Source organism: Dipodomys ordii, unplaced genomic scaffold (assembly GCF_000151885.1).
Source record: "Dipodomys ordii isolate 6190 unplaced genomic scaffold, Dord_2.0 Scaffold17, whole genome shotgun sequence".
Taxonomy (NCBI): domain Eukaryota; kingdom Metazoa; phylum Chordata; class Mammalia; order Rodentia; family Heteromyidae; genus Dipodomys; species Dipodomys ordii.
In genome coordinates, this window is record NW_012267233.1 from 17,989,181 (window position 1) to 18,012,936 (window position 23,756).

The 23,756-nt window shown below is 37.4% G+C and overlaps 1 protein-coding gene across 1 annotated transcript in view; it reads right to left on the reverse strand.

Annotated features, from left to right (window-relative positions):
* Slc26a7 (solute carrier family 26 (anion exchanger), member 7) overlaps positions 1 to 23,756 on the reverse strand; it is a 110,190-nt gene that overhangs the window by 29,617 nt on the left and 56,817 nt on the right. Inside the window, exons 6-9 of the mRNA XM_013012562.1 lie at positions 15,622 to 15,774; positions 11,893 to 11,975; positions 9,408 to 9,555; positions 6,045 to 6,158 (exon numbers count right to left, since the gene is read on the reverse strand). Coding sequence (XP_012868016.1) covers positions 6,045 to 6,158; positions 9,408 to 9,555; positions 11,893 to 11,975; positions 15,622 to 15,774 — 498 coding nt within the window. The remainder of the gene's footprint in view (positions 1 to 6,044; positions 6,159 to 9,407; positions 9,556 to 11,892; positions 11,976 to 15,621; positions 15,775 to 23,756) is intronic.

Genomic DNA, 23,756 nt, shown 5'->3' on the forward strand with positions numbered 1-23,756 from the left:
AAGGGACTTGGGAAATCCACATTAACACAGAAAGAAAAAGATACTATCTGTTAAGGTTTGTTTCAAAACAAAAGTCAATGACACAAATCCTTGTGGAATTTTTACTCATACACTTACACTATACCAGAGATCAAAACCAGAAAAGAGTCTTAGGAACTGGGATGGACTTAGACAGGAGTCAAATCCTATGGAAGGATCTGAGGCATACACAGGAAATCTACCTTGTCTGAAGTCCCCAGAGCTAGCGAGTTAAGAAGTCATGAAATCAACATGAAATTTGTACCGGGATCTCTGAAAACCAAAGACAGATTTTTTTTTTTAAATTTCTTCAGATTGATCTCCTTATTGACTCCAATGTGGGCATATGAACCATCAAAAAACTATGTGACAATGTATGGATTTATTCTCTCATTTCAAAATGAAAGTTTCATTTGGCATCATTTTATTGATTTGGATTTGTTCTATCTACTGCCAAAGAGAGCTGCTGATGTTTAGCAAGAGGAAGACATTCATTGGCCAGCAGAAAATGGGATTGAGAAGGTGCCTTGCTGAACCTGGCCAACCTCTCTATGTATCTGTCTCTGTCTCCATCTCTGTCTGTCTGTCTCTCCTCAATTCTCTCCTTTAAAAAAGTTACGGTAATAATTAGGATAATTAGTAATAATGTCTAGGATAGTCCTAGAAGAAGATCACAATAGCTCAATCACTATATTAAGCTATATGACCACAGCTATATGACCATATAAAATGACGCTAATCAAAAGGAACTTTAAGATATGGAAACAGAAAAAAGTTAAAGTGACAACCAGGTTTTAAATATTTTTCAGTGCTGTTGATACGTCTTAATTACATCAAAACACACACTGAATAAAGATTTGCTTACTATCGTGTCTTGTTTCACAGTATTAAAAATTTTCCAGCCAGGTACCTGTAAACCTAGCAACATAGGAAGCTGAGATCTGAGGATCTCGGTTTGAAGCCAGTCGAGGCAAGAAAGTCCCTGAGGCTCTTATCTCCAATTCAGCACCAAAAATGCTGGAATTGGAGCTCTGGCTCAAGTAGAAGAGTGTTAGGTTTGAGCACAAAAGCTTAGGGACAATATCCAGGTTCAAGCCCCAGGACCAGAACATACACACACACCAAAAACAAAACAGAAACATTTTCTTTTCTCCTTGAAGGAGGATAAGCATCATTCATCAATAGTAATGGTCAAAGTTGGCTCTGACTTTGAACTGGGAGCTGAGATTTGTAGTGCTGATGATGAAGAGAATGTAAGCACACCACAGCCCACAGCTGGGTACAGTGCGCCAGATCGTTGGCTTTTCTGTTTCTCACAAGCTAGAGATTTCCTGATGCTATACTCTTAAGTAAAAACCAAATATATTATAAAGGTCCTGCATATATTACCATACACTAAAACCATTACTGAAATAACAACTTAACTAGATAGGCCTATTTAAAAATACAACAACAATCTTAAGCTTTACTCTAAATAATATTTAGCCTGGTCCTTTTAAATATCAGTAAATAAAGAAAACTACTAATTCACTTCTTCTAATCAGTTCCATTTAGAGTTCCATTATAATCAGTATGGCTCTGTGTCCACAGCCTCTATCTATAGATCAACCACTGCTGTGGGATTCGAATCTTCATCTCTTTCCATATCATGCCAGAGATAACCTTTGGTTTGGGAATTATAAATAATCACACTGACAATCCCTCATAAGTTCATAAAAGCTGAGCACTGGTGGCTCATGCCTGAAATCCTACCTATTAAGGAAACTAAGATCTGAAGGTCATGGTTCAAAGCCAGCTTTGGCAGGAAAGTCTGTCAGATTCTTATTTCCAATGAACCAGTAAGAATCCAGAAGTGTGGCTGTGACTCAGTGACAGAACTCCAGCCTCGAGTGAAACAGGTAAGGGACAGTGTGAGCACAAACAGAAGAATTTAATGAGATCATCTATACCTTCTTCTTATTTCACCCTCAGATTGTGGATGTATATGTATGTGTATATGTATAGCATTTACAGGTGTATGCATGTTGCTCATTACTATAAAGATGACTATGAAGGCATTAGTATTCCTCAAATGTACACGCACACACACACACACACACACAGAGTTGTTGTTGTGAGGAGGAAATGTGAGATTCCAGTTGTTTGCTTTTCAGCTAGTTGTCACAGGACACATTGCAGGTTGAGATATATACATATATGAGTGTGTGTGTGTGTGTGTGTGTGTGTGTGTGTGTGTGTGTGAAGTACTGCACTAGTAAAGGAGAGGTAACAGAAAAGAAAAAAAATAAAGCCTTAGGTATGTAGGGCTCGATTAAGAAGGCTTTAAGGAAGTTACAAGCAATGAGCCAATTGTGAAAGAATAAAGGAATCCAGTTTGGCAAATCAGAGCCCAGAGGCAATCTCAGCGTGGTAGAACCACGTGCCAGCTGCTGTTTTCAGTTGTGGCTTTGCCTCTGTGGCATCCCTCCAGGCGTTGGGTGACTCCAGAAGTCCCCATGGAGAACTGGGGTGTCTCCTCTGTTGGAAGTGAAGAGGAACATGCAGGGGGACACTGAGCTTCCTCCCACAGTTCACGTTCCCACTCAGGGAGGGGAGGGGCAGGGGGAGGGATGGAGGGTAGCATTCAGTTGTGCTATTTGTCCCAAATCTTCCTATATACAGCCTTTGCAGGTCGCATCTACAAGAGCCAACCAAAAGATAGCTTTCCACAGTTGGAGGACAAACGTATGCCTGAGCCTTTGATCACAGCACTTGCTATGAAAACATCCATATCTTCCACGTTGAGGCTCCAATGTTCCAGTTTGATTTCCTACAGCTTTGAGAGGCATTACACTCACTTGTGTGAAAATGACCCTAACTATGTAACATCATCTTACGTAGCTTCTGAGCACCTGACTTGCGGATCAGCCTTATGAAAGCAGGCTGCAGTTGTAAGATCTACACCAGAGAAGCACCAAGGGGGGAAAATGTAAAAATATTGGGAATCATTTTGAAGTTAGAGTCCATGCTGAAGGAATCTGTTCATAAATTAAATGACAGCATTCATGTGAATTTCCTTCGTTTCTTCTACTTTTTAAAAAAGTACTAGGTAATTTAAATGATGTGAGTAGCTCCTATCTCTAATGCAAGTGTTTCTCTAGTGTGTTTGATCCTCAGCCTGTTTCTCAATTGTATATGAGTGAAATGGAACCAGGGTGCAGCTGGGTTTGGGAAGATGGGGACAAAGGAGAAGGAAGAGGGGTAACGGAAGGGCTGAGTCTGATCGAAGGTTATGTGTGCATGTCAAAATGAAATTATCTTGTACTACTTCTAGATGCTAACAAATAACTTTAAGCACAGTGGTATTATATTTACTGCTATGGAACTATACACTTAAAATCACTAAGTGGTCAATTTTATGCTATGTGTATATACTAAAATTTTAAAATGGGGCTGGGGGGAAAAATGACATTTTCCCAACTCTAAATGTGCTGAACTAAATGACAATTAAAAGCTGCCTGGTTTCATCTGTCTCTTTCAATGACAGCAAAATGTATACTGATCTTTTGTAATCATTGACTACTTTTCTCACATATTCTTTTCATAACAGTGCATTGGCACCAATGTTCCTTTCCAGGGATCAACATGGTGGATAATGTGAAGCAGGGCAGGCTGAGTCAGGCTCTCTACTAGCTTTAGGTCAATAATAGAAGGCAGACGTGAGTCAGAGGATCACAGGAATGAACACTATCCAACAGTTCCCAGGACTCTGAAGGAAAGTAGCACACATGAGGCAGGGGAGATGGTGAAACGTGAAGGCTGAGAGGAATTGGCTCAGAGGGGAAGAGGATGGCAGATCCCTGGAAAGCAGAGCTCACAGGGACAAGGAAGGACAGTGTACAGAAAACTGACCAATGATGTGAAAAAGAGTCCAAAAGACACTGTGCTTCAAACATTCAGAGCCTCAGAAGCTATGGAGCGATCTGAATTCTGAGCCCTGTGCAAAGTTTTAAGCAAGAAATAGAATGATCACAGTTGCTGGTTAAAAACATATTCTGTTGTTATTTCTGTTTGGTTTGGCCTACAGTGCTAGAGATCAAACTCAGGGTCCTGTGCACATTAACCAAATGCACTACCACTGTGCTACCCATACCCCTTACCTTATAAACATAATTCCAAAGAATTTTTACATTACAGTATTTCTGTGAGAATGTTATAAAGATATCAGTTGGTAAATTCATTGACACACATAATGTAGCTAACACATGCTTTAATGGTTGTCATTAATCTTGTTATGCATTTGTGTTATGTGTGTGTTTTCTAGGTTAATTTTGAAGTGTAGGTCCAGTCCTTAAGCCAATGTAGAGATAGTTTTATAAAATTATTTCACATTTAAAAGAAATATTTTTGTTGCTGTTTTTGTTTTCATTTCCTTTTGTCTTGTTTGTTTATTTATCTATCTTTGGAAGGGCAAAGCGAGGCACAGAAATAGCGGCACAAAGGTTGAACAAATACAGCAGTGGTACTCATGGACACTTGAACTCTACAACTTGTAGGTGGTGAAAAACTGGGAGACAATAAGGGAGGGGTGGCATTGTTCCCAAAGAAACATACTCTTTATCTTATTTATGTAACTGTAACCCTTCTGTGCATCACCTTTACAATAACAATAAACAACTTTTAAAAGAAACATTTTTTTACATACAAGTCTATTGATAGCAAGGTTTTAAATTGTTGGCTCTCTTCAAACCATGTCAGCTATCAGTGATACCCACATCAACTTAATACGGGTAATGTGAAGGGTCTAAACGTCTAACAACGGGAAAGCACTGTTGAAATCAGATTTTCTTCTTGGGCATCTTAGTAGGAATTATTATATTAATGACCATCCTAATCAACATAGTTCTATCTTGAAAATATCCTGTGACCTAAGTTGTATTTTCCTGAACTTGTGTCTTATTAGATTTCTTTCATTTCTTTGAAAGTGTGACAAACAGAATACTATGCAGGGAAAAGACTCTATTAATTAAAAGTTCTTAGGGGAATTTTTGCTGCTATATTTATTCAAATAAGTGGTCTCTAGGACAGAGAAAAAAAAGACCATCCTTTCCTCCCTGCCCTCCTAATTAAACACATTTATGACCAACTCTGATTTTCTTAAATAAGTAGAAACCTTCTCAAGGCCTTCTTTATTTTAGACATTTGATGTTGAAAGTCACAGAAATTAATCAGGGGGTTTCCTTGTTAGTAAACTAGTAATTAGAAAGTATGGTCAATGCCTAAGGAAACTCCAGAGATGGAATACATTCAGGGTAGAAACATCTCAGGGATGTTTCTAGTCCAAACTTCTCTGAGCATATGTCAAGTAAAATGCTCAAGAGCCCTCAACAAGATGGAGGAACCAACCGAGACTAGAAAACAGTCTTGCCACATCCTACTTTATGGCAGGTTCCTAATAAATTATTTTTATTTCCTCAAATTATATAATCTAAAATATTCACAGGCATTATTATTAATTCACAGGAATTATATAATCTAAAATATTCACAGGCATTGTATCCTCCAGTTTTATCTTGATTCATCACTATACATAGGAATTTCCATGCCAGGGACTTATTTTGCATATAATAAAGTCAATTTTATGTAAAGAAAGTACACAAACTAGAAAATTGTCATCTTGACTGTTTAGCGCAAAGGAAAAAATCCAAATTACCACTAGAGGGCGCATTGGTCTCAAAGGTTACTGAACAATTAAGCTGCCATTTGTACAGATGTGTTTGTTCTCTGCATCAGTCAGATTCCAGAAGAAACATTCAGAAGCAGTGGGGAGATGGAGAGAGAGGAGGAAGCAAGGAGAAAAGGAGAAAGGGAGAGAAGAATGGAGGAAGGGAATGGAGTAGAGGAGGGGGAAAGGAGTGAGGGAAAGAGACAGAAACAGAGACAGAATGACTTTCTAGAAGCAGTGCAGCACTACTGGAAGAGCTGGAAATGTTTTCATGATTCTGCGAGCTCACACATGTACTTTTCACACAGGGGACATTTGTCACCTGAGTCTTTGATCCTGTGCTGTACAGGCCAGCCGTCCTTCCCATGGCAGCAGCACTTGGTATGCAGAAGCAGAATGAAGAAATCACATTGCTCAGGCCATGCGCCAACAATTCCTACAGGATTAATAACAGAGCAGGACGGGTCATTTCTAAATCACAACCAACCTTTACAAATCCACTGTACTTTGTCTACTTTACAAACCAACTGTAACTTGTAAGGTGATTGACTTCTAATTTCTCACTAGTAGTGAGTTATCATTTTTTTTCATGAAAAAAGATCTCACATGTACTGAGTGTTGGCAATGAGACAGAAACTGTTCTAAAGCGCTCGAGGCATTCGATTCTTATAACTACCCTACAAAGAAATAAATATTTAAGTAGTTCTCTGATGTCTTCCCTCTCTTCATTTTTTATTGTCTTTAAGAAGTTGTACTACAACAAAATGGTGAGACAAAGGACAAAGGGGGAACCAATGCAACAGCAATACTCACAAACAATATGTTGGAAATGATCTGTACAACTGAGGGGGAGGTGTTGAGGGGGAGCGAAAGTGAGAGAAAAAATGAGGGATGGGGTAACCAGTTACTTAACTGTAACCCCTCAATAAAAAACAAAATTGTATTAAAAAAGTGTATAAAAGACTTCAATTTAATATGTTAATTTATATGTACAAAGCATCTTGATCAATGTTACCTCTTCCACACATACACCCCATTAAAACAGGTGCTCACTGTTTTCCTTTTTTTCCTTCCTTTTCCAGTACTGGGAATGAAATACAGGACCTTTTGCATGCTAAGTCAATGTTCTACTACTTGAGCAACTCCCCTGGATCTTTGGCCTTCAATTCTTGATCTTCCTGCCTTTTGCCTCTTGTGTAGCTAGAATAACATATGCCCAACACACTTCTTCCATTGTAAGGATTATTTTACTTACTTTCTATGACCTCAGACTTCTCTAGTTTTTTACTACCTCTCTGACCACACTCAACAGCAATCATTGAACTATTTCTCTTTGCATATGCATGTCTAGCTACTCAAATACATGTTGACAGAGCCCAAATTTATATCAAACAGCTTAGACCACCTTTTGAAACTTCAGACTCATATATTCAACTTTTTTTCTTTACTTAACATCTGGATTTGGTGTCTAATAGGTTTATCACCCTTCTAATTTGAGTTACACATATGTACTATCTCTGCCAGATCCTCCCTAATTCTTCTTCCTATGCCATCCCAATTACTAAAGTCAAAACTTCAGAATTAATCAGGACTCTATCATGACTCTCTTTCCCAGATGACATTTATATCCAGTCAGTTTCCATACACTTCTCTTTGTCATCATGACATCCAGAAACAAATGATCATATCATAGAGAGGATATGTGGTTCTGCTCCGGCAATGAAGACTATAAACAACATAAATATGGAAAATAAACCAGAGGAGGGAATAGAAAAATCTAGAATTTAAGAGCTTAGCCTGTGGTGCTAGCTCACTTCTAATAATCCCAACAACTACAGAGGCAAAGATTGGAAGACCACAGTTCTAAGCTAGCCTGAGATCAAAGTTAGCAAACCATAGCTCATTTCAATCCATAGCTTGGCATGTTGGTGCATGGTTGACACCATAGCTACAAAGAAGGAATAAATTGAAGGACTGTGGTCTAGGCTAGACCAGGCAAAAGCATGAGACATGATTCAAAATATAACTAAAGGAAAAATGACTTGGAATGTTATTCAAGTAGTAGAAAGCTAAAATAGCAAGTACACGTCCTTGTCCAAACACCAGCACCACCAAACAGAAGAGTTTAGGTTGGCAAAGAAAGCCTATGTGAGAAAGCATAAAAGAGATACGGAGATATCTGAGAGAATAAAATTCCTGGCAAAGGAATAGTACACGCAAATGTCCTAAGGCAGAAGCATAACTTGCAAAGGAAAGTGAGGAGATATATATGAGTAGTGGGGGAAAAAAGTTTCCTGTTAGTGAAATTGTTTTTACACTAAAAAATATTATAATAGAGATATGTCAAAGAAGAACTACAGTAGGAACTGTATATCCTTGTAAGCTATGACAATGAGATGATGATGAAGATGATGGTGATGGTGATGATGATTGCTATTGGCAGTATTGAGCATTGAACTCAGGGCCTTGCACTTGCCAGAGCAGACTCTATCACTTGGGACATGATCCACAGTCCTTTGTGCTTTTCAGCTTATTTTCTATGAGGTCTCTTGCTTTTGCCCAGGTATGAAGGCTTACTAGAATTCTCCTTCCTCTGTTTTCTGAATAGCTGAAAAGAATGAGTCTTTTAATCATATTGTCGGGGGTGGGGGGAGCGGTGGGGACAATAAATTTTCAAGTAGAGGAAAGGTATGGTCTATGTTGCTCACCTTTTTTTTCCTTTGTACCTAAGTCAGTATCTAGTACATATAGGACCCTAAATATACACCATAGAATGGATAAGTCAAGTCTTTTTTTTCTTTTTTGCACTAGCTAGGTAAGCATTTTGCGACTGAGTTACACTCCAGCCCGAAAAATCTACTCTTTACAGATAAGAAAAACGATATACGCCGAGAAATAAGGTTCAGGTAGTGTGAGCAAGAGTGGGGTGATGGGGCTGGGAAGGTGGCTTAGTGGTAGAGTGCATGCCTTGCATGCATGAGGCCCTGAGTTCGATTCCTCAGCACCACATAAGCAAAAAGAAAAAAAGCTGCAAGTGGCACTGTGGTTTAAGTGGTAGAGCACTAGCTTTGAGCTGAAGAGCTGAGGGAGAGCGCCCAGGCCCAGAGTTCAGGCCCCACGACCAGACCTCCCCTCCCCCCCAAAAAAAAGAATGGGGTAATTTCAGATAATTTGGTATCCATACCAGCACATGCTTGCTTTTCCTCAGATCTCTAGCCCTGTAGGATCATGGGGCCTAAAGCAAGACTGAAATATATCAAATATATTCAGATCTCTATTATAAATTTTGAGGGTAAAGCAGTATAATGTGTAACAAGTATAGTCTACACTAGTTGATAGGCAGGCACTCATGCTTCACATTCTTAGATGTCTTACTAAGAATGCTAAGTAATGCTAGCACTGTGCTTTGAAATAAGTTTTTATATTTACCCTGCAATGATGAATATATTTGGATTCTGTCCTAGAAACAAACCAAAAGAATATCAGGGGTGTCTTTCTCCCTTAAAATATAAGCACTTATAGAGGCTGAATGTCTGATTATTCACCTTTCTATGAGAAACAAAGAGTTTTCTTCCAATGGGTTCTATCCATTCCTGCCACATAGGTAGGAAAGCTATTTTGTTCAAAGTCTATTATCAGGATCTGACTGCACACAGAACAGTGCTACAACAGAGGCATACTGCACCTGGTTGTCATCAACGGAATATTTGAATTTCTTGGCAGATCCTTGAGCAAGAGCCAGGGAGGCCACATAGCCCACAAGTGCCACTCCAAAGGCTTCAGTGACCACAGCAGAGAGGATGCCCATTGAGGGAGCTTGAGGTGGAGGAATCCTGCAGAAAGACAGCCATGCTGAAGTCATCAGCCTCCAGGTAACTTCTGTGACAGCCTGCAAACCCTCAGCTGTGGTCATGGCTCTAAGGTCCACACAGGCTATGTGAAAAAACACCCACAAGAAAACCAAACTGTCTTGCCCTCAGAAGCCCTTTATTTTCAACATTATTTAGCAGGAAAGCAAAATTATAAGAAACACCCACAGGGTCAGCCTCCTGTATCCAACTGGCATTTCTGCTCAGAGAATTCAGGTTACACCACAGAAATTCTGAGAAAGTAAGAAAAAGAGAAAGGAAGGAAGGAAGGAAGGAAGGAAGGAAGGAAGGAAGGAAGGAAGGAAGGAAGGAAGGAAGGAAGGAAGGAAGGAGAGAGAAAAGAAGGAAAGAAAGAAAGGAAAGAAAGAATGAAAGTCCCTGTATCAGAAACAAAAGCAAATGTGGAAATGTTCTTTCATTTGAACCTTTCCAAATATTTATTTGGCTGCCATTGGAGAATGCATTTCCTCCCTTGAATTCTGCAGTGCTATGAGCACACTAATTTTCTGTGGGCTGCGATTCTTGAGCTAATCCTTAAATATTGCCATTGACTTCTTTATCTTAATTACATTTTTAATTCAACCCTTTCATAGTGCACTTAACTAAGGCTTACGCATGTTAAGAAAAAAATATGTAGGAAGATTCCATCTACTCAGTATTGTAAAATACATGACAACACTTAGCTCCATTTTAAGGAAATGACCAAAATATTTTTCAAATAATACCCAGCCATTGTCTTGTAGCCCTTTGAAAACCACTTAAGCCAGAGTGTCCTCATTTATGAATTCCTGATGATTCTTTGGGAGGTTTACCAAAACAAACAAATCAAAACAAAATTCTCTCTGGCAAACTAAAAGAAAAAGGGAAGTGAGTTCATATTGATTTAATATTTGTATGTAAATAGCATGCTGGGCTTTTCTTATTAGCTATTTCTTTATTCTCCTCAAAACCCTCAAACAAAGCACCATTATAACCACTTTAGGGAGAAAGAAAACATTATCAGTTAAAGTCACAAACAAAATGAACCAGCTGAGGTTCAGTCTCAGCTTCATCTCTTCAAACCCTTGCTCATTTTTATGATACTTTAAAAGGGTGTTTCTAGAAAGGTCATTTCAAATAAGGGAAATCAGTAGAGATTGGAAGAATGGCATGACTTTTTACCCATTTATTGAAGTGTATCCTCATGAGCTATTGATTTGTATGATCACAGGTCTTAAGTCATAAAACTGCCACGATTTCTAAGAATAAAGAACTTTTGTTTCATGAAAATTGAATGTGTCTAATAGTAACAGTAATTGGCATGAAAAGAAAATGATAAGTTACCTTTGAAAGACAGAGAAGCAGAGCCACCTTTAGAAGATTCCAGTTGATTCAGGTAATAATCTTTAGCCCAGACCAACATAGGCTAGTAACAATGCAGGGGTGGCGGAGGGGGGGGGATTTTTAATATTTGTTTTTTTTAATCCTTAAGAAATGTCTACTTCTCCTGTATTTGAGTGTCATTAGAAACCAAATGAGGTTTAAATTTAAAAAAAAAAATAGAGGTCCCAACAACAATAGCTCTCTCATCTTTATGTGTACCGCTGTCTGGTACATACAGCTCATTAAAGAGAGAGATAATAAAAAAGAAAACCACCCCTTTCCCCCTAATATTCCTTCTTTTTTCAGTCTAATTTTGGAACAATCTTTTAGAGTGAACAGTGCTTTTAGTGTGTACATTTTCTTTGTTGTTAAATTTCTCCTTGGGTCTAGAGGAAGGCTGTAGGCTAGAAAGTAATCACACTTGCTCCTCAATATCTTCCCCGTCTCTTGCTACTAAATTCCACCGCTGAGGCCTGGGTGCTTCTGTTCAAATGTTTCTTTCTACTTTCACCATGATCTTAATAAAATAGAAATAGGCAAAAGAATATGGGGTGGGGGGAGGAGCGGGAGAAACTCATTCCAATAGCATGACTCTAATTTGCAAATGCAATTCCCTTGAATTTTTTTCCCTCCAAATTCTATTTTTATAAATCTTGTCTGAATTTCTTTACCTGGAGTGATGTTATATAAAACATTTTGTTTTTATGGCCTCAAATGTTACTAGAAAAGTTTGATTCTCCTCTGTTCAGCATCTTTATAATAAAACAATTTTTTTAAGTTTTATTCTATCATTTATAAAAGAAATTTCTTAGAATTTTCTCATACAGGCACAAAAAAGAAATGAAATGCATACTCAACAACCAACCCCTCCCCTAGCTTCTGCCTTATCATAACACAAACAAACCAACAAATAATGTATGAAAAGAAAAACTACATTACCCTTTGGGAATATGACCAATGACTTCTAATCCATATGCGCTTTCCATATTGGTAAAATAGCAAGCAAATGTTGCAGCGATAATCTGTATTGTTCCATTTGAAGAAAGGAAAAAAGATACATATTACTAGCCTTTTAAGTACCTTAAAACATTTCAAAGTAAATATCGTATGCTTCATAATTACAAGAAGAATGCAGTCATTACATGTATTTTTATTAATTAGTAAAACATTAAAAAAAGCAAGCCAAGCATGGGGGTACACACTTATCATCCCATTAACTCAGGTGGCTGAGGCAGGAGAAATGTGAGCTTGAGACCAACATTAAGACCCTGTCTCAAATAAGTAAACAAGCCTTGAAAATTCAGGAAGATGAGGTAGAGGGAAGATGATTAACATGTACAAAGGCACAGTAGGATAGGAAGAATAAGTTCTGGTGTTCTGTAGCACAGTGAGATAACCGTGGTTGACAATAATTAATATTTCACTTGAAAATAGCTACCAGAGAAGATTTGTACTGTTCCCAATACAAAGAAATTATAAATATTTGACATGACACATCTGATTACTACATCTCACACAATATTTGCACATAATAATGTACCACACACAATTGTGCAATTGCTATGTAAAATTATTTTTAACTTAATTTAATTGTCAAGGTGGGGTACAAAGGGGTTATAGTTATATACGTAAAGTAATGAGTACATTTCTTGTCGAACATTGTTACCCCTCCCTCATTTTTCTCCAACTTTCCTCCTTTCCATCCCCCCCCAAGTTGTAAAGTTCTTTTCTAACATATTGTCTTGTGAAAAATATATTTATAAAAATGAAAGCATATAATTTATGGTCTCAAAATGTGATGCTCTTCTATTATTATAATAGCTCTTCTATTATTATACCTTATGTCAACACAGTTATGGCCAATTTTGAAGGGAAACAAAATGCAGAATACGGGATTATATAATTGTACATTGTGTGTAAGTGTGTTTATGTGTATGTTCAGATCCCACAGTCCAAACTAAACACTTGTCTTTCACAATCCAGAGGGAGGCTTTATAAAACAATACATATGACAACAATGTCTCAAGAGATTGAGATATTGAATTCTTATTCCCAATTTATGTTAACCATCAATGATTCCATCCCCTTTGAAGATTTTTGAATTTTGAAAAATGACTCTTCCTTGAGGTAGAAGCATGCTAGTTCACAACCTGGTTTGGACCCAATATTTTAAACTAGCATATACTATTTGTGCAAAGTAAAGGGATTTGTTGTGTTACATATGTTGTGTCATATTCAACTATTCTAGTCTTGCTTACCATCTTCTCTTCTCCTCCCCTTTTGTTTTATAAATTTTAATGACCTCTGTGAAGTCTCAGAAATCTTCCAGGCTATTAGTGAGGTTTATAAGCAAGTCACAGGTTCTCTGTCCATACCCATAGACTAATCATCTTTAAAACACAAACCAAAGGCAGTTCAGCCCTTGCTTTACCAACTACATCATCCTAATTTTTTAACCTATTTTCTTATTATCTTTTCACTCTGATAATTTTAACATGGTTGGGATATCAATTTGCCATAGTTTAAAAGACAAACTAATTATCTACTTAAAGCAAAAAAATTACTGTATGCATGCTCACAAAGAAAACTATAGCAAACTAAGCCAGGCGCTGGTGGCTCACGCCTATAATCCTAGCTACTCAGGAGGCTGAGATCTGAGGATCGCGGTTCAAAGCCAGCCTGGTCAGGAGAGACCGTGAGACTCCTATCTCCAATAAACCACCAGAAAACCGGAAGTGGCGCTGTAGCTCAAGTGGTAGAGCGCTGGCCTTGAGCTGAAGAGCTGAGGGACAGCACCCAGGCTCAGAGTTCAAGTCCCACAACCAAAAAAAAAAAAAAAAGAAAAGAAAACTATAGCAAACTATACCAACAACACACAAAAAAAATCTAACAATCAATGGCCAATAATAGCATTTTGTAATTTCTTTCCTATCTGAGCATTTCTGAACTTGCAGACATTTCTAAAATATCACATGACCCTAAAAAATAAAATGTCCTCAAGGATTTGTAAAAGAATGAGAGAGAAAAATAACAAAACCATTCAGGTATACTGTGAAAACTATATAAATATTAGGATAGAATAGTATTTTTTCTAAGTGACTGAATTAAGTCTTTCAGATACTGTCTTCCTTGCTGTATTTCTTTAACATAATTAAATTTTCTTTATCCATTGAGTGATTGATTGGACCATCTTCAACATTATGTCTGTTACATGTATGTGTTTAAGGCCAGCTCTGCCTTTGAACCTGAGGGAGAGGACACAGAACAGGCATCCAGTGCTACAGAGCATTGCAATCTAGCCCATCTACAACTGCAACGTTCCCCATACCACGGAAGTTTTGTAGGGTCAGGAGAAATGTGCAAGTCAGATCTGCTGCTCTTTCTAATCCATGCGCTTTATGTCTAGGGTTATCATTTCCTGTTTAAATGGCTCTCAGGCTGCTTGTTGAGCATCTTCCAGAGTAGCCCAAGAAAAGGGGCAGGTTGGTTGCATTGGTGGTATGGGATATTTGGCATTTGGACTCTGGGGACAGAGTATCCACATGTTTACCCATGCATCTACTTGTGAGGGAAACACCTGGAGTGGGAAGAGAAGCAAGCCTAGAGGTTGGGTCTCCTTAGGCTGCAACATTCCAACTGCTCAAAGAAGCAGAATAATTCTCTATTCAACCTGGCTGTCAAGTCGTCACTTAGATACATGGTGTATCAGTCAAGGTAGAAAACAGACCTGCTTTGTTTGTCTATAGTATTAAGGCCTGCCTGGGGACTTGTGCCATGAGTTCTGGGAGTCATGTCCTTCAGAGGCGGCTTCCAGTGTGCTACCTTGAATAATGAACAAAATCCTATAGTATAACCAGCATTATAAAGGGATATTTCAACAGACGAAATCATTCAGACACCATTTATAATACATATGCATAATCCAAAAAGCATTAAGAAAATAACTAAATCCAATAAAATGGTACATTAGTAGATTATGATTGTGTTAATTTTTTTGTTTTTCAATGTAATGTTTTGTTAAGTCCCCATTAAACGCTATTAAATTTTTTATGCATACATATACACATAAGCATATACATATACATGATGCCATAAGCGTTAGGAGTATGATATAATATATGGGTTCTCCATGCACAAACACACAAAAAATTATTTTAAAGAGCCAGTCCTGTTTAATGAAAACCAGGAGCGCCCTTTCACTAAAGTAAAATCAAGTCAGTAAACATAATATAAGTAGACATGCCAATCATTCATTGTCATTTTATAATTGAGAGTATTTCTATGTACACTGTCTAGGTGTCAGATCAATGGGTTGTACTATCGCACTTCATTGCTTTCTCATGCCAGAGATCTCCTGAGTCTTACCCTTCGAAATGTCTCCTTATGAGATTGTAGGCTTTGTCATCTTATTTATATTAACAAAAAATCAAAAGCACATGAAAAAATCCTGTATCAATTGAAAACATGTGTTGCCTCCCTTTTTAAATTGTTGACTCACAATGTTTCCTGTTCTTACATTAATGTATAGCCACGCAAATTAGCCCTTCTTTAATGAGTCACAGGAGGGGCTGTGGGTTCATGCAGACAATACCGTAAGCGTCTGCAGATCACCCCAACAACTGCCAAGGACTCAATGGCAGTTAGTTAGAAAGTTGATCTCATACTTACCAAAACTAAATCGATAGGGAGAACAACTTTAATTTTCCTTTTAAACTGCTCATTCAGCTCTTTGACAAGCACCAAGACCACAATGCTCAGCGAGGATAAGAGCACAGCTTCCAGGCGGACTGACTTGATGTTCTCGAAGACATATGCATAAATCTACAGAGCGAGTGAAAGGAACAAAAAACAGAATCTAGGGTCACTCATAACAACCAGTATGGAAACCTGGCCCTAAATAAACTCAATGATGATCTATAAAAGTGTGTTTTTGTCTGGTATTGACAGAAAGGAAGGCCAAGGATGAGCAATGCTGAAGGAGGCCAAAGCTATATATTCAACTGCAAGTACAGAATTGCTTTGTCCTTAACGCTGTCATTAACCTCAGAGTGTGTGTCTTCCTACATAGACACACTAGTAAAGAGAATGATTCCTCAGGCTCCCTTCCTGACCCTTACAGGGTCAGAGCTTCTATTTCTCACAGATGACATGCAGATTCCATCCTTCAGAGCAGCAAAGTCTATAGGCTCCCCATCTTTGGGCCCCAGCACTCCTCCACAGATGCTAGACCTAAATACATATATAAGCCCCTCCCTCACAGTGAAGTTAGGTATCTAATTGATATCAGCTTTTGGCTTGCTGTCAAATATTACCCTGTTCTCAGTCACTCAGCATTGGTTTGTTTGTTTATCATCACATGTTTATGCCAAGTATTCTGCAGTGCTAGATCTATGATGGGAAACAAATTGAATGCAGCCTTAGTAGTCACAGACCTTGTGGTGAGAGTAGGGACTGCTAATTAAAGTGATAAATGAGTGAAGCACAATACTGTGGCTGTGGAAGTATTCTTGAAGTGTTCTAACTTGTAGCTGAGTGGTCGAAGGAGTCCTTTCCAAACAAGAGAAGCAGGAATTGGCCCAACTATAGTTTGGAAGGAGGTAGAGCAATGAGCTGGGGGGCGGGGGGGCGTGCGAGGGGATATTTTGCTTAAAGATCATATTTACAGAACATAGCTTATAGCCTATGAACAAAAGATTGTATCAATCCCTCTCCCTGAAAGGGGTGGGATTTATCCAGATGCATTGTATTCATAGACTGGTTTGTTGAATGGCAACTCCTTTGTACAACTACTTAAAGATAATAAAACAGCTGTGTGCTGATGGCTCACGCCTGTAATCCTAGCTACTCAGGAGGCTGAGATCTGAGGATCTTGGTTCAAAGCCAGCCCAGGCAGAAAAGTCCTTGAAACACTTATCTCCAATAAACCACCAGGAAATCGGAAGTGGTGCTGTAGCTCAAGCAGCAGAGTGCTCACCTTGAGCTGAAGAGATGAGGGACAACACCCAGGCCCAGAGTTCAAGCCCCATGACCAACAACAACAACAACAAAAAAGATAATAAAACATATTTCAAAAAAGAAACCAATAGAATGATTTGTCTTTAAAAATCAAGCGGAGCTAAAATTATGTTAACATCAAAGACTTTGCTTGCAACTATGAAGATTGTACAATATATTAACATCAGATATTTGATCTTAGTAACTTGAAATAGTCTCCCCTAACAGCAAAGTGGAATCGATTTACAAGTAATGTTTAAGAAAAGAATAAAATTAAAGCTATTTCTAAAACTGAAAACATATTTACTCAAATAAATGCCAATAACCTTGTGCCCCACCACTTATAGGCTCTGTAGGTAATTACAAAAGTACCTAAAAAGCTAGCATAAAAATGAAAGAACAAGATTTTAAGAAATTCTAATTTGAATGCCAAGGGGAAAAGAATGAACTTCAATCCAATCCTTCTTCTCCATAAATACTTGGCATAAGGAAATAAAACATAATTTTGTAAGGAAAATTAACCCAGTGGTTAGAAAATTCTTATCTAATATGAAACACACAGGAATAAATGCTTGAAAATATATAATACAAGGATGTAAAGAATGGTAAGAATATGCCTGAAAAGCTCATACCCCTGCATTCAAATCCCACTACAACACACAAATATATATAGATATAGAAATATATATAATATATACATATGTATATGTATTTACTTATATGCATGAAAAATAGAACTCAAACCCACAAATATATAACAGGTTTATTATAAAAACAGATTATATAATATGCACTATTTTATCCAAATTTAAATAAAATAGAATAAATTATAGAAAAAGGATTAAACATAAAATTGGAAATCATAGAAGATGATTAGAATGATCAGAAAAACAACAAAGAAGCAGGAAGGATGAATAAACTTATGAACAAAGAATGCAATGTACTAGAAATTAAAGAAATTCAAATTCAAGCAATAAAAGCAAATGATTAATGATTTTAGATGATAATAAGGGTGAAATTTCAGATAAGAAATGAGAACTGTTGTATGCTACCCATATGTGTGTAATTGTTGCAATCTTTTGGTCATCAGAGAAACCATATTAAAACCTGTTTCTTGTTTATCTTAGTAGTTCCATTTCCAGAAGATTAAAGTATGAAAATAACTAGACTCATGGGAAAAGACATTACAAATGGAATATCCCAACTTCCTGGGGCCGGTGTGACTTGAACCCACAATCAGTGAAAGAAGTCACCAACACTCAGTCAGTTGGGCTAGGAATCTTTTAATAACCAGGGTGACTGACCGCCACTATATCAAGACAGTGAAGACCAGCAGTGAAGTCCAATAGCTCAGGGTATTTAAAGGCAGGATCCATAAGGGGGCCACTGACAAGTGGTCAGCAGCAGTTTCATAACAGACAAGAAAGTTACGAAAGCAGAACAAATGGCGATTCAATTCCAGTAACCAAGGCAATAAGTCATCAAAGCAAAGTAAGGTGGCTGAGCCTAGATAATTTCTTGTCAAAATCCTGGTGCCCAGGCTGGAGATCGGAGCTGTTTACTCAGCTCCAGGTCCCTCAGGACCTCCCCAAATAGCTTGGAGGTGAGACAAGCCATCCTTAGAAATGCAGATACCTAGCCCAGCATCCTCTTGTGCTTCACTCTCTACTGAAGCCTTTATCTTTGAAATTTAACATTTGGCCCTATTCTTAATTAACAAATGGTCAAGTTTCAGTAAGTGTTAGACCACAGTCTTGTTCTATTCCCAGGGTCTGTAACTATATTTCTCTGTTTACCTGGAACTTGTTGGGCCCAGTTAAATTTGCTTCTTCCTTCATCTAATCAATACTGTATTAATTTTGACCTGGTCCTAACAATTTCACATTTTATGTTCTTTCTTTTTTTGGGGGGGAGGGTGGGTCATCACACAAAATTACTCATTGAAGCATTGTTTAAAAGATCTCATTGTTGATGATATTAGTTGTTCATTAATACCACTGAAAGAGGAAGGCAATATAGAAGTGTTTCAACTTAATTGGTTGCATATATACATGTAATGGTTTGCATCCATTAAACACATTATTTTAGAGAAAGCTTATTATCATGGAAAGACCTTAATGTGAAAAAGGTAGTTTGTGATTAAATATGTCTGAGGGATAATGTTATAGGTAGAATTGTGTTTCTTTCCAAATTCATATATTGAATTCCTATGTTGAAGCACTGTCTCAGAGTGCAGCTATGTTTGGAAGCCAACCTTTAAAGAGGTAAGTAAGGCAGAACATGAGATGACACAGGTGAGCCTTAATTCAGTAAGATTTATAAAAAGATATTGCATATAAGAGATTAGAGCACAGATATGCACCTGCACAGAAAAAAACATGTGAGAACACAACAAAGAGAGCAAATATCAAGCCTACAAGTAGTCTCAGAAGACGGAAAAGCTCCCAATACCATAATTATGCACTTCTGGCTTCTGAGACTGTAAGAGATATTCTTTTATTGCTGGAGCCACCCAACCTGTGGCATTTGACAGAGTTGTCCTAGCAAACTAATAACATATTTTATGAAATATAATTCAGACTTTAAATATCTGTGGCTATCTGCGCAATGCTAATAGCTCCATATAAAATATGTTCAACTGTATCTTCTATATTCTTAGGAAGATACATTACTTGGATGAGTTTTTCAGGTTTTAAATAAATCTAAATTCTTATCTTCCACATGATTTTTACCTCTTTCTTCTCTTGAACACATGTAAGATGGTTTGCATAATTTCATGTCTATTTGTCGACAGAGTATTTCTCAAGTCTCATTTCGGATGAGAAAAACTAGTTCTGATTTTAGAATTTACTCTTCTTACAAGACTTTTTACTCTTTTAGGAGACCAACTTATCAGTGTCATGTCATTCCTACAAGCAATAGAACAGGGTCAATTCTAATATTTGCCTATGACTCAGAATCTAGGATAAAAACCCAAACTCTTCCTCATTTGAGATGAGCATAAAGGGATGTCAAGGCAGTTTTGTCAAAAGCATAGCCCCTGATGGTTTATCATATCTGAGAATAATTCAGAGTATTGGGATGATCTGTCATGACAAATCCACACATCCAAATATTTTAAAGTATGTAGAAGATTATTCTTTATGTTTTCCTTTTCATGATACCAAAAGTGTACCATGACAATGTCTGCCTAAGAAAGAGAGGAAGTATGCAAAGCCCTCAAGCCATAGCAGATTTGCTGTAATACGCATTTTGCAAACATGTGTTTGCAGTAATAAAAATGACCACCCCAGAATGAAAGGAATGAGAAATCCCCCAGGGTCTTTCCTGTCTGTTTGGATTAAACTATAGCTCATCAAGCAGAGCATGTCTTACAAGATGCTCTAGACATGAGGGTGGGGGCCTCGCTACAACCAGCATGAAGAACACAATAGAAAGGCAGGCTGGTGAGGAGTTTCACTCTAATGACTAGCATGTGCGCCTACAGAGAGACGTCATGAGCTAAACAAGCTCCCAGGACATGGAGAGCACATGGAGATAGAAACAGATTGACACTCAATGATAGTTTTTCTCTCTCCATCCTTCCCTCTCTCTCTCTCTCTCTCTCCCTTCCCTTTCTCTCTCTTTTACAAGGGCTCCTTTAATGAAGTTCTAGGCATTCAAAGCACATATTAAACTTCTCATTTCTAATACAAAATCCAGCTACTTGAGTACATCCTTATGCAGCAGAATCCTTTCTGAGGATCATTATTTACTTCCTAGATTCCGGAGAAAGAAGGTGATATTCATATTAACAAGGATAAATAAGCTACTTCATCAAAAACTGATGGATCCACTTAATAAAAGAGCTGTCTAGCACATTTTGAGATGATAACACTAGTTCTTTAAATACACCATTTATCGCAATGACACAAATCAGAAAATATTGTCTTCCTAAACAAGAATGAAAACCACATATCCACACCATCTATAGTACTTCTTATAATCTTCTTTAGAGAGGAGGCTGGTTTGAAGCATTCAATAAACATTTCCATATACATGTACATTACAAATATTGTATTTATATGATGTATTTTTATCCGATTTGCTTATTTTGGATGCTCAATTCTTAGAATGCTATCTGGAAGAAAATAGGTATTCAGTCAATACTGGTGATTCAGTGAGTACTTTGCTTTAAAATGTTAACTGTTACCATAAATCTCCAAATACAGGATGTAGTATTCTGAAGAGGAGTGAGTAAAAAAGGAAAAGCTGAGATTCTTCTCACTATTAATACTTGGACTATATTGGCCATTACGGGCGAATTCATAGTAATGAGATATTCATTAGGCATGTTTCTTGCTGTTTGAGCTAAATATTAAAGCTATGATTGCAGTTGTTTTGAGTATTCCATTTTTAATATAATCAGTCTCTTCTAAATAATTGGCTGTTTCATAACTTAAATCTTATAAGAGTAAAGCAAAAATTTCAGGCTGGAAAAGCTCATAGTATTTAGTTAAGAAAAACTAAATATCAGCCAGACACTGGTGGCTCAGCTCTATAATCTTAACTACTTGGTAAGTGTAGAGCTGGAGGATCATGGTTGATGACTAGCCCCTGGGGAGAGGGAGCAGTGTGGGGGCGCAGGTGGGGGAATGCCAGTGCAGGGGGATTTAAGGAGATCCCATCTCATCAGAAAATAGGCATGGTGGCATCTGACTCCCACTCCAGCTACTGAAGAAGATCAAATAGTAAGCCTGAGATCCAAACTGACCCAGGCAAAAAGTGAAATCCTATTTTGAAAATAACAAGAGTAAAAAAGGCTGTGTGTCTTTGGATCAAGCAATGGAATGCCTACTTGCCACGCACAAAGCCCTGAGTTCAAACACAAGTACTGCGATAAACAAACAAAAACTAAGGCCTCTCTACTGTCACACCCACTCAGTTGTGCTTTATTGCACAATTATTACTGAGTTTTAAGTAAGGCCTTGTATTTAGAAAAACCTCCCCAGAACGAAAATTCTAAAGTGTCTCACGCTGATAAACTTCATGATACAAAGTAAGAGATATTGCAGGCTTAGAAAAGATAAATAAGTATTAGAAACTCAATGAACTTTTGCTCAATACTCAATTACTAGAAAATGCTATCATTAAAATTACATCTTTGGGCTGGGAAGGTGGCTTAGTGGTTGAGTGCTTGCCTTGCATGCATGAGGCCCTGGGTTCGATTCCTCAGCACCATATAAACAGAAAAGGCCAGAAGTGGCACTGTGGCTCAAGTGGTAAAGTGCTCACCTTGAGCTGAAGTGCTGAGGGACAGTGCCCAGGCCCAGAGTTCAGGCCCCACGACTGACAAAAAAAAAAAAAAAGTAAAATTACATCTTTACCTTGCATTCTGGTTACTACAATGAAGTGTTGAAATTATTTCTCATAAGGACAAAGTGACTTTAATTTTTAAAGTATAATGATATCATTAATAATAATTCTTCAGTAGTAATTAGTAACTACCGATAAGCAAACTACAAAGAATGGTTGACTGTTTTTATGCTGAAGGACAGTCTAGAAACCCTTTAGTGGTTTATTATTATAAACCACCCTTTTGGTGGTTTTTTTGTTTTGTTTTTCATGATGATACTGAGGCATGAACTTGGGGTTTCACATTTTTCACACACTGTTGGTGCTCTATCACTTGAGTCACACTTCCAAATCCAGCTTTGTTCTAGTTAATTGGAGATAAAAGCCTATCACATTTACCTATCTTGCCTGTATGGCTTCAATCCATGGTCCTTTGATCTCAGCCTCCTAAGTAGCTTAGATTACAGATGTGAGCACTACTACCTATGCCCCTTTAGCACTACTTCCTTAGTACTAAGGAAGTATATATTATATATGTTTGAATCTCACTAGAGAAGCTACAAAGTGATACAAAAATGTACAAACTTTAATAAACGTCAGCATACTGTTTGAATAAGACATACAAACTGCATACAAACTAATCTGCACTCTTTGAATTTTAATTTTTAATATATAACTTTGAGTTAGTCACCAACCACAAAGCCATGACTATTTACAGAAAAAATAAATAAGTAAAAGATAACATCCACATTTACCTGCTACACATGTGCAAACTTAGGTTTGAAAATGCTTTTGGCATAATCTATATACAAGATATTTCTGAAAATAAGCAGAGGTTTTTACATCTCAAGAAGAGTATCTTTTAGAATAAAACAAAGGTAATTGTATTGAATAAACTATTTTATTTGTCATAACTACTATGAAGTCTTTCACTGGACAAAATTCATTATATAACTTATGTAGTTGCATATTGCTACAGTTAGTGAAGTTCAACTTACATCTATATTATGCCTTTACGCTAATGTCTCTCTATGCTGACCAAAGGAGTTTTTGTTTTCTCTACCACAGGAAGAAGGCAAGGGCAGATAAAGGAAGAAAGAACGGGGAAACTGTTTAATTTTCATCATGTTGTAGAAGAGTTGAGTGTTTCTAAGAACTATTCTGTTTATCCAATATGCAATCGTTCATTTATGTTTTATTATAAAAGGTAAGCACTATTATTTCCTCTTACTTTGCAAGAAAAATAAGATTCAGAGATGTCGGGTAACTTGCTTAAGAATACACCAAAATTGTGACATCAGACCTAGGACATAACTCGTGACCTGCCTCCCTACTGACCTCTTTGTTTTGCCAGCTACATATGTGAGAAGTATAGTTTCATAGTCATATTTCAATAGTTAGTGGAATTGCATCACAGAAGTTATGAAATTCAATTGGAAAAGATTTTAAGATCCAAAAAATTCTAGCTACAATAT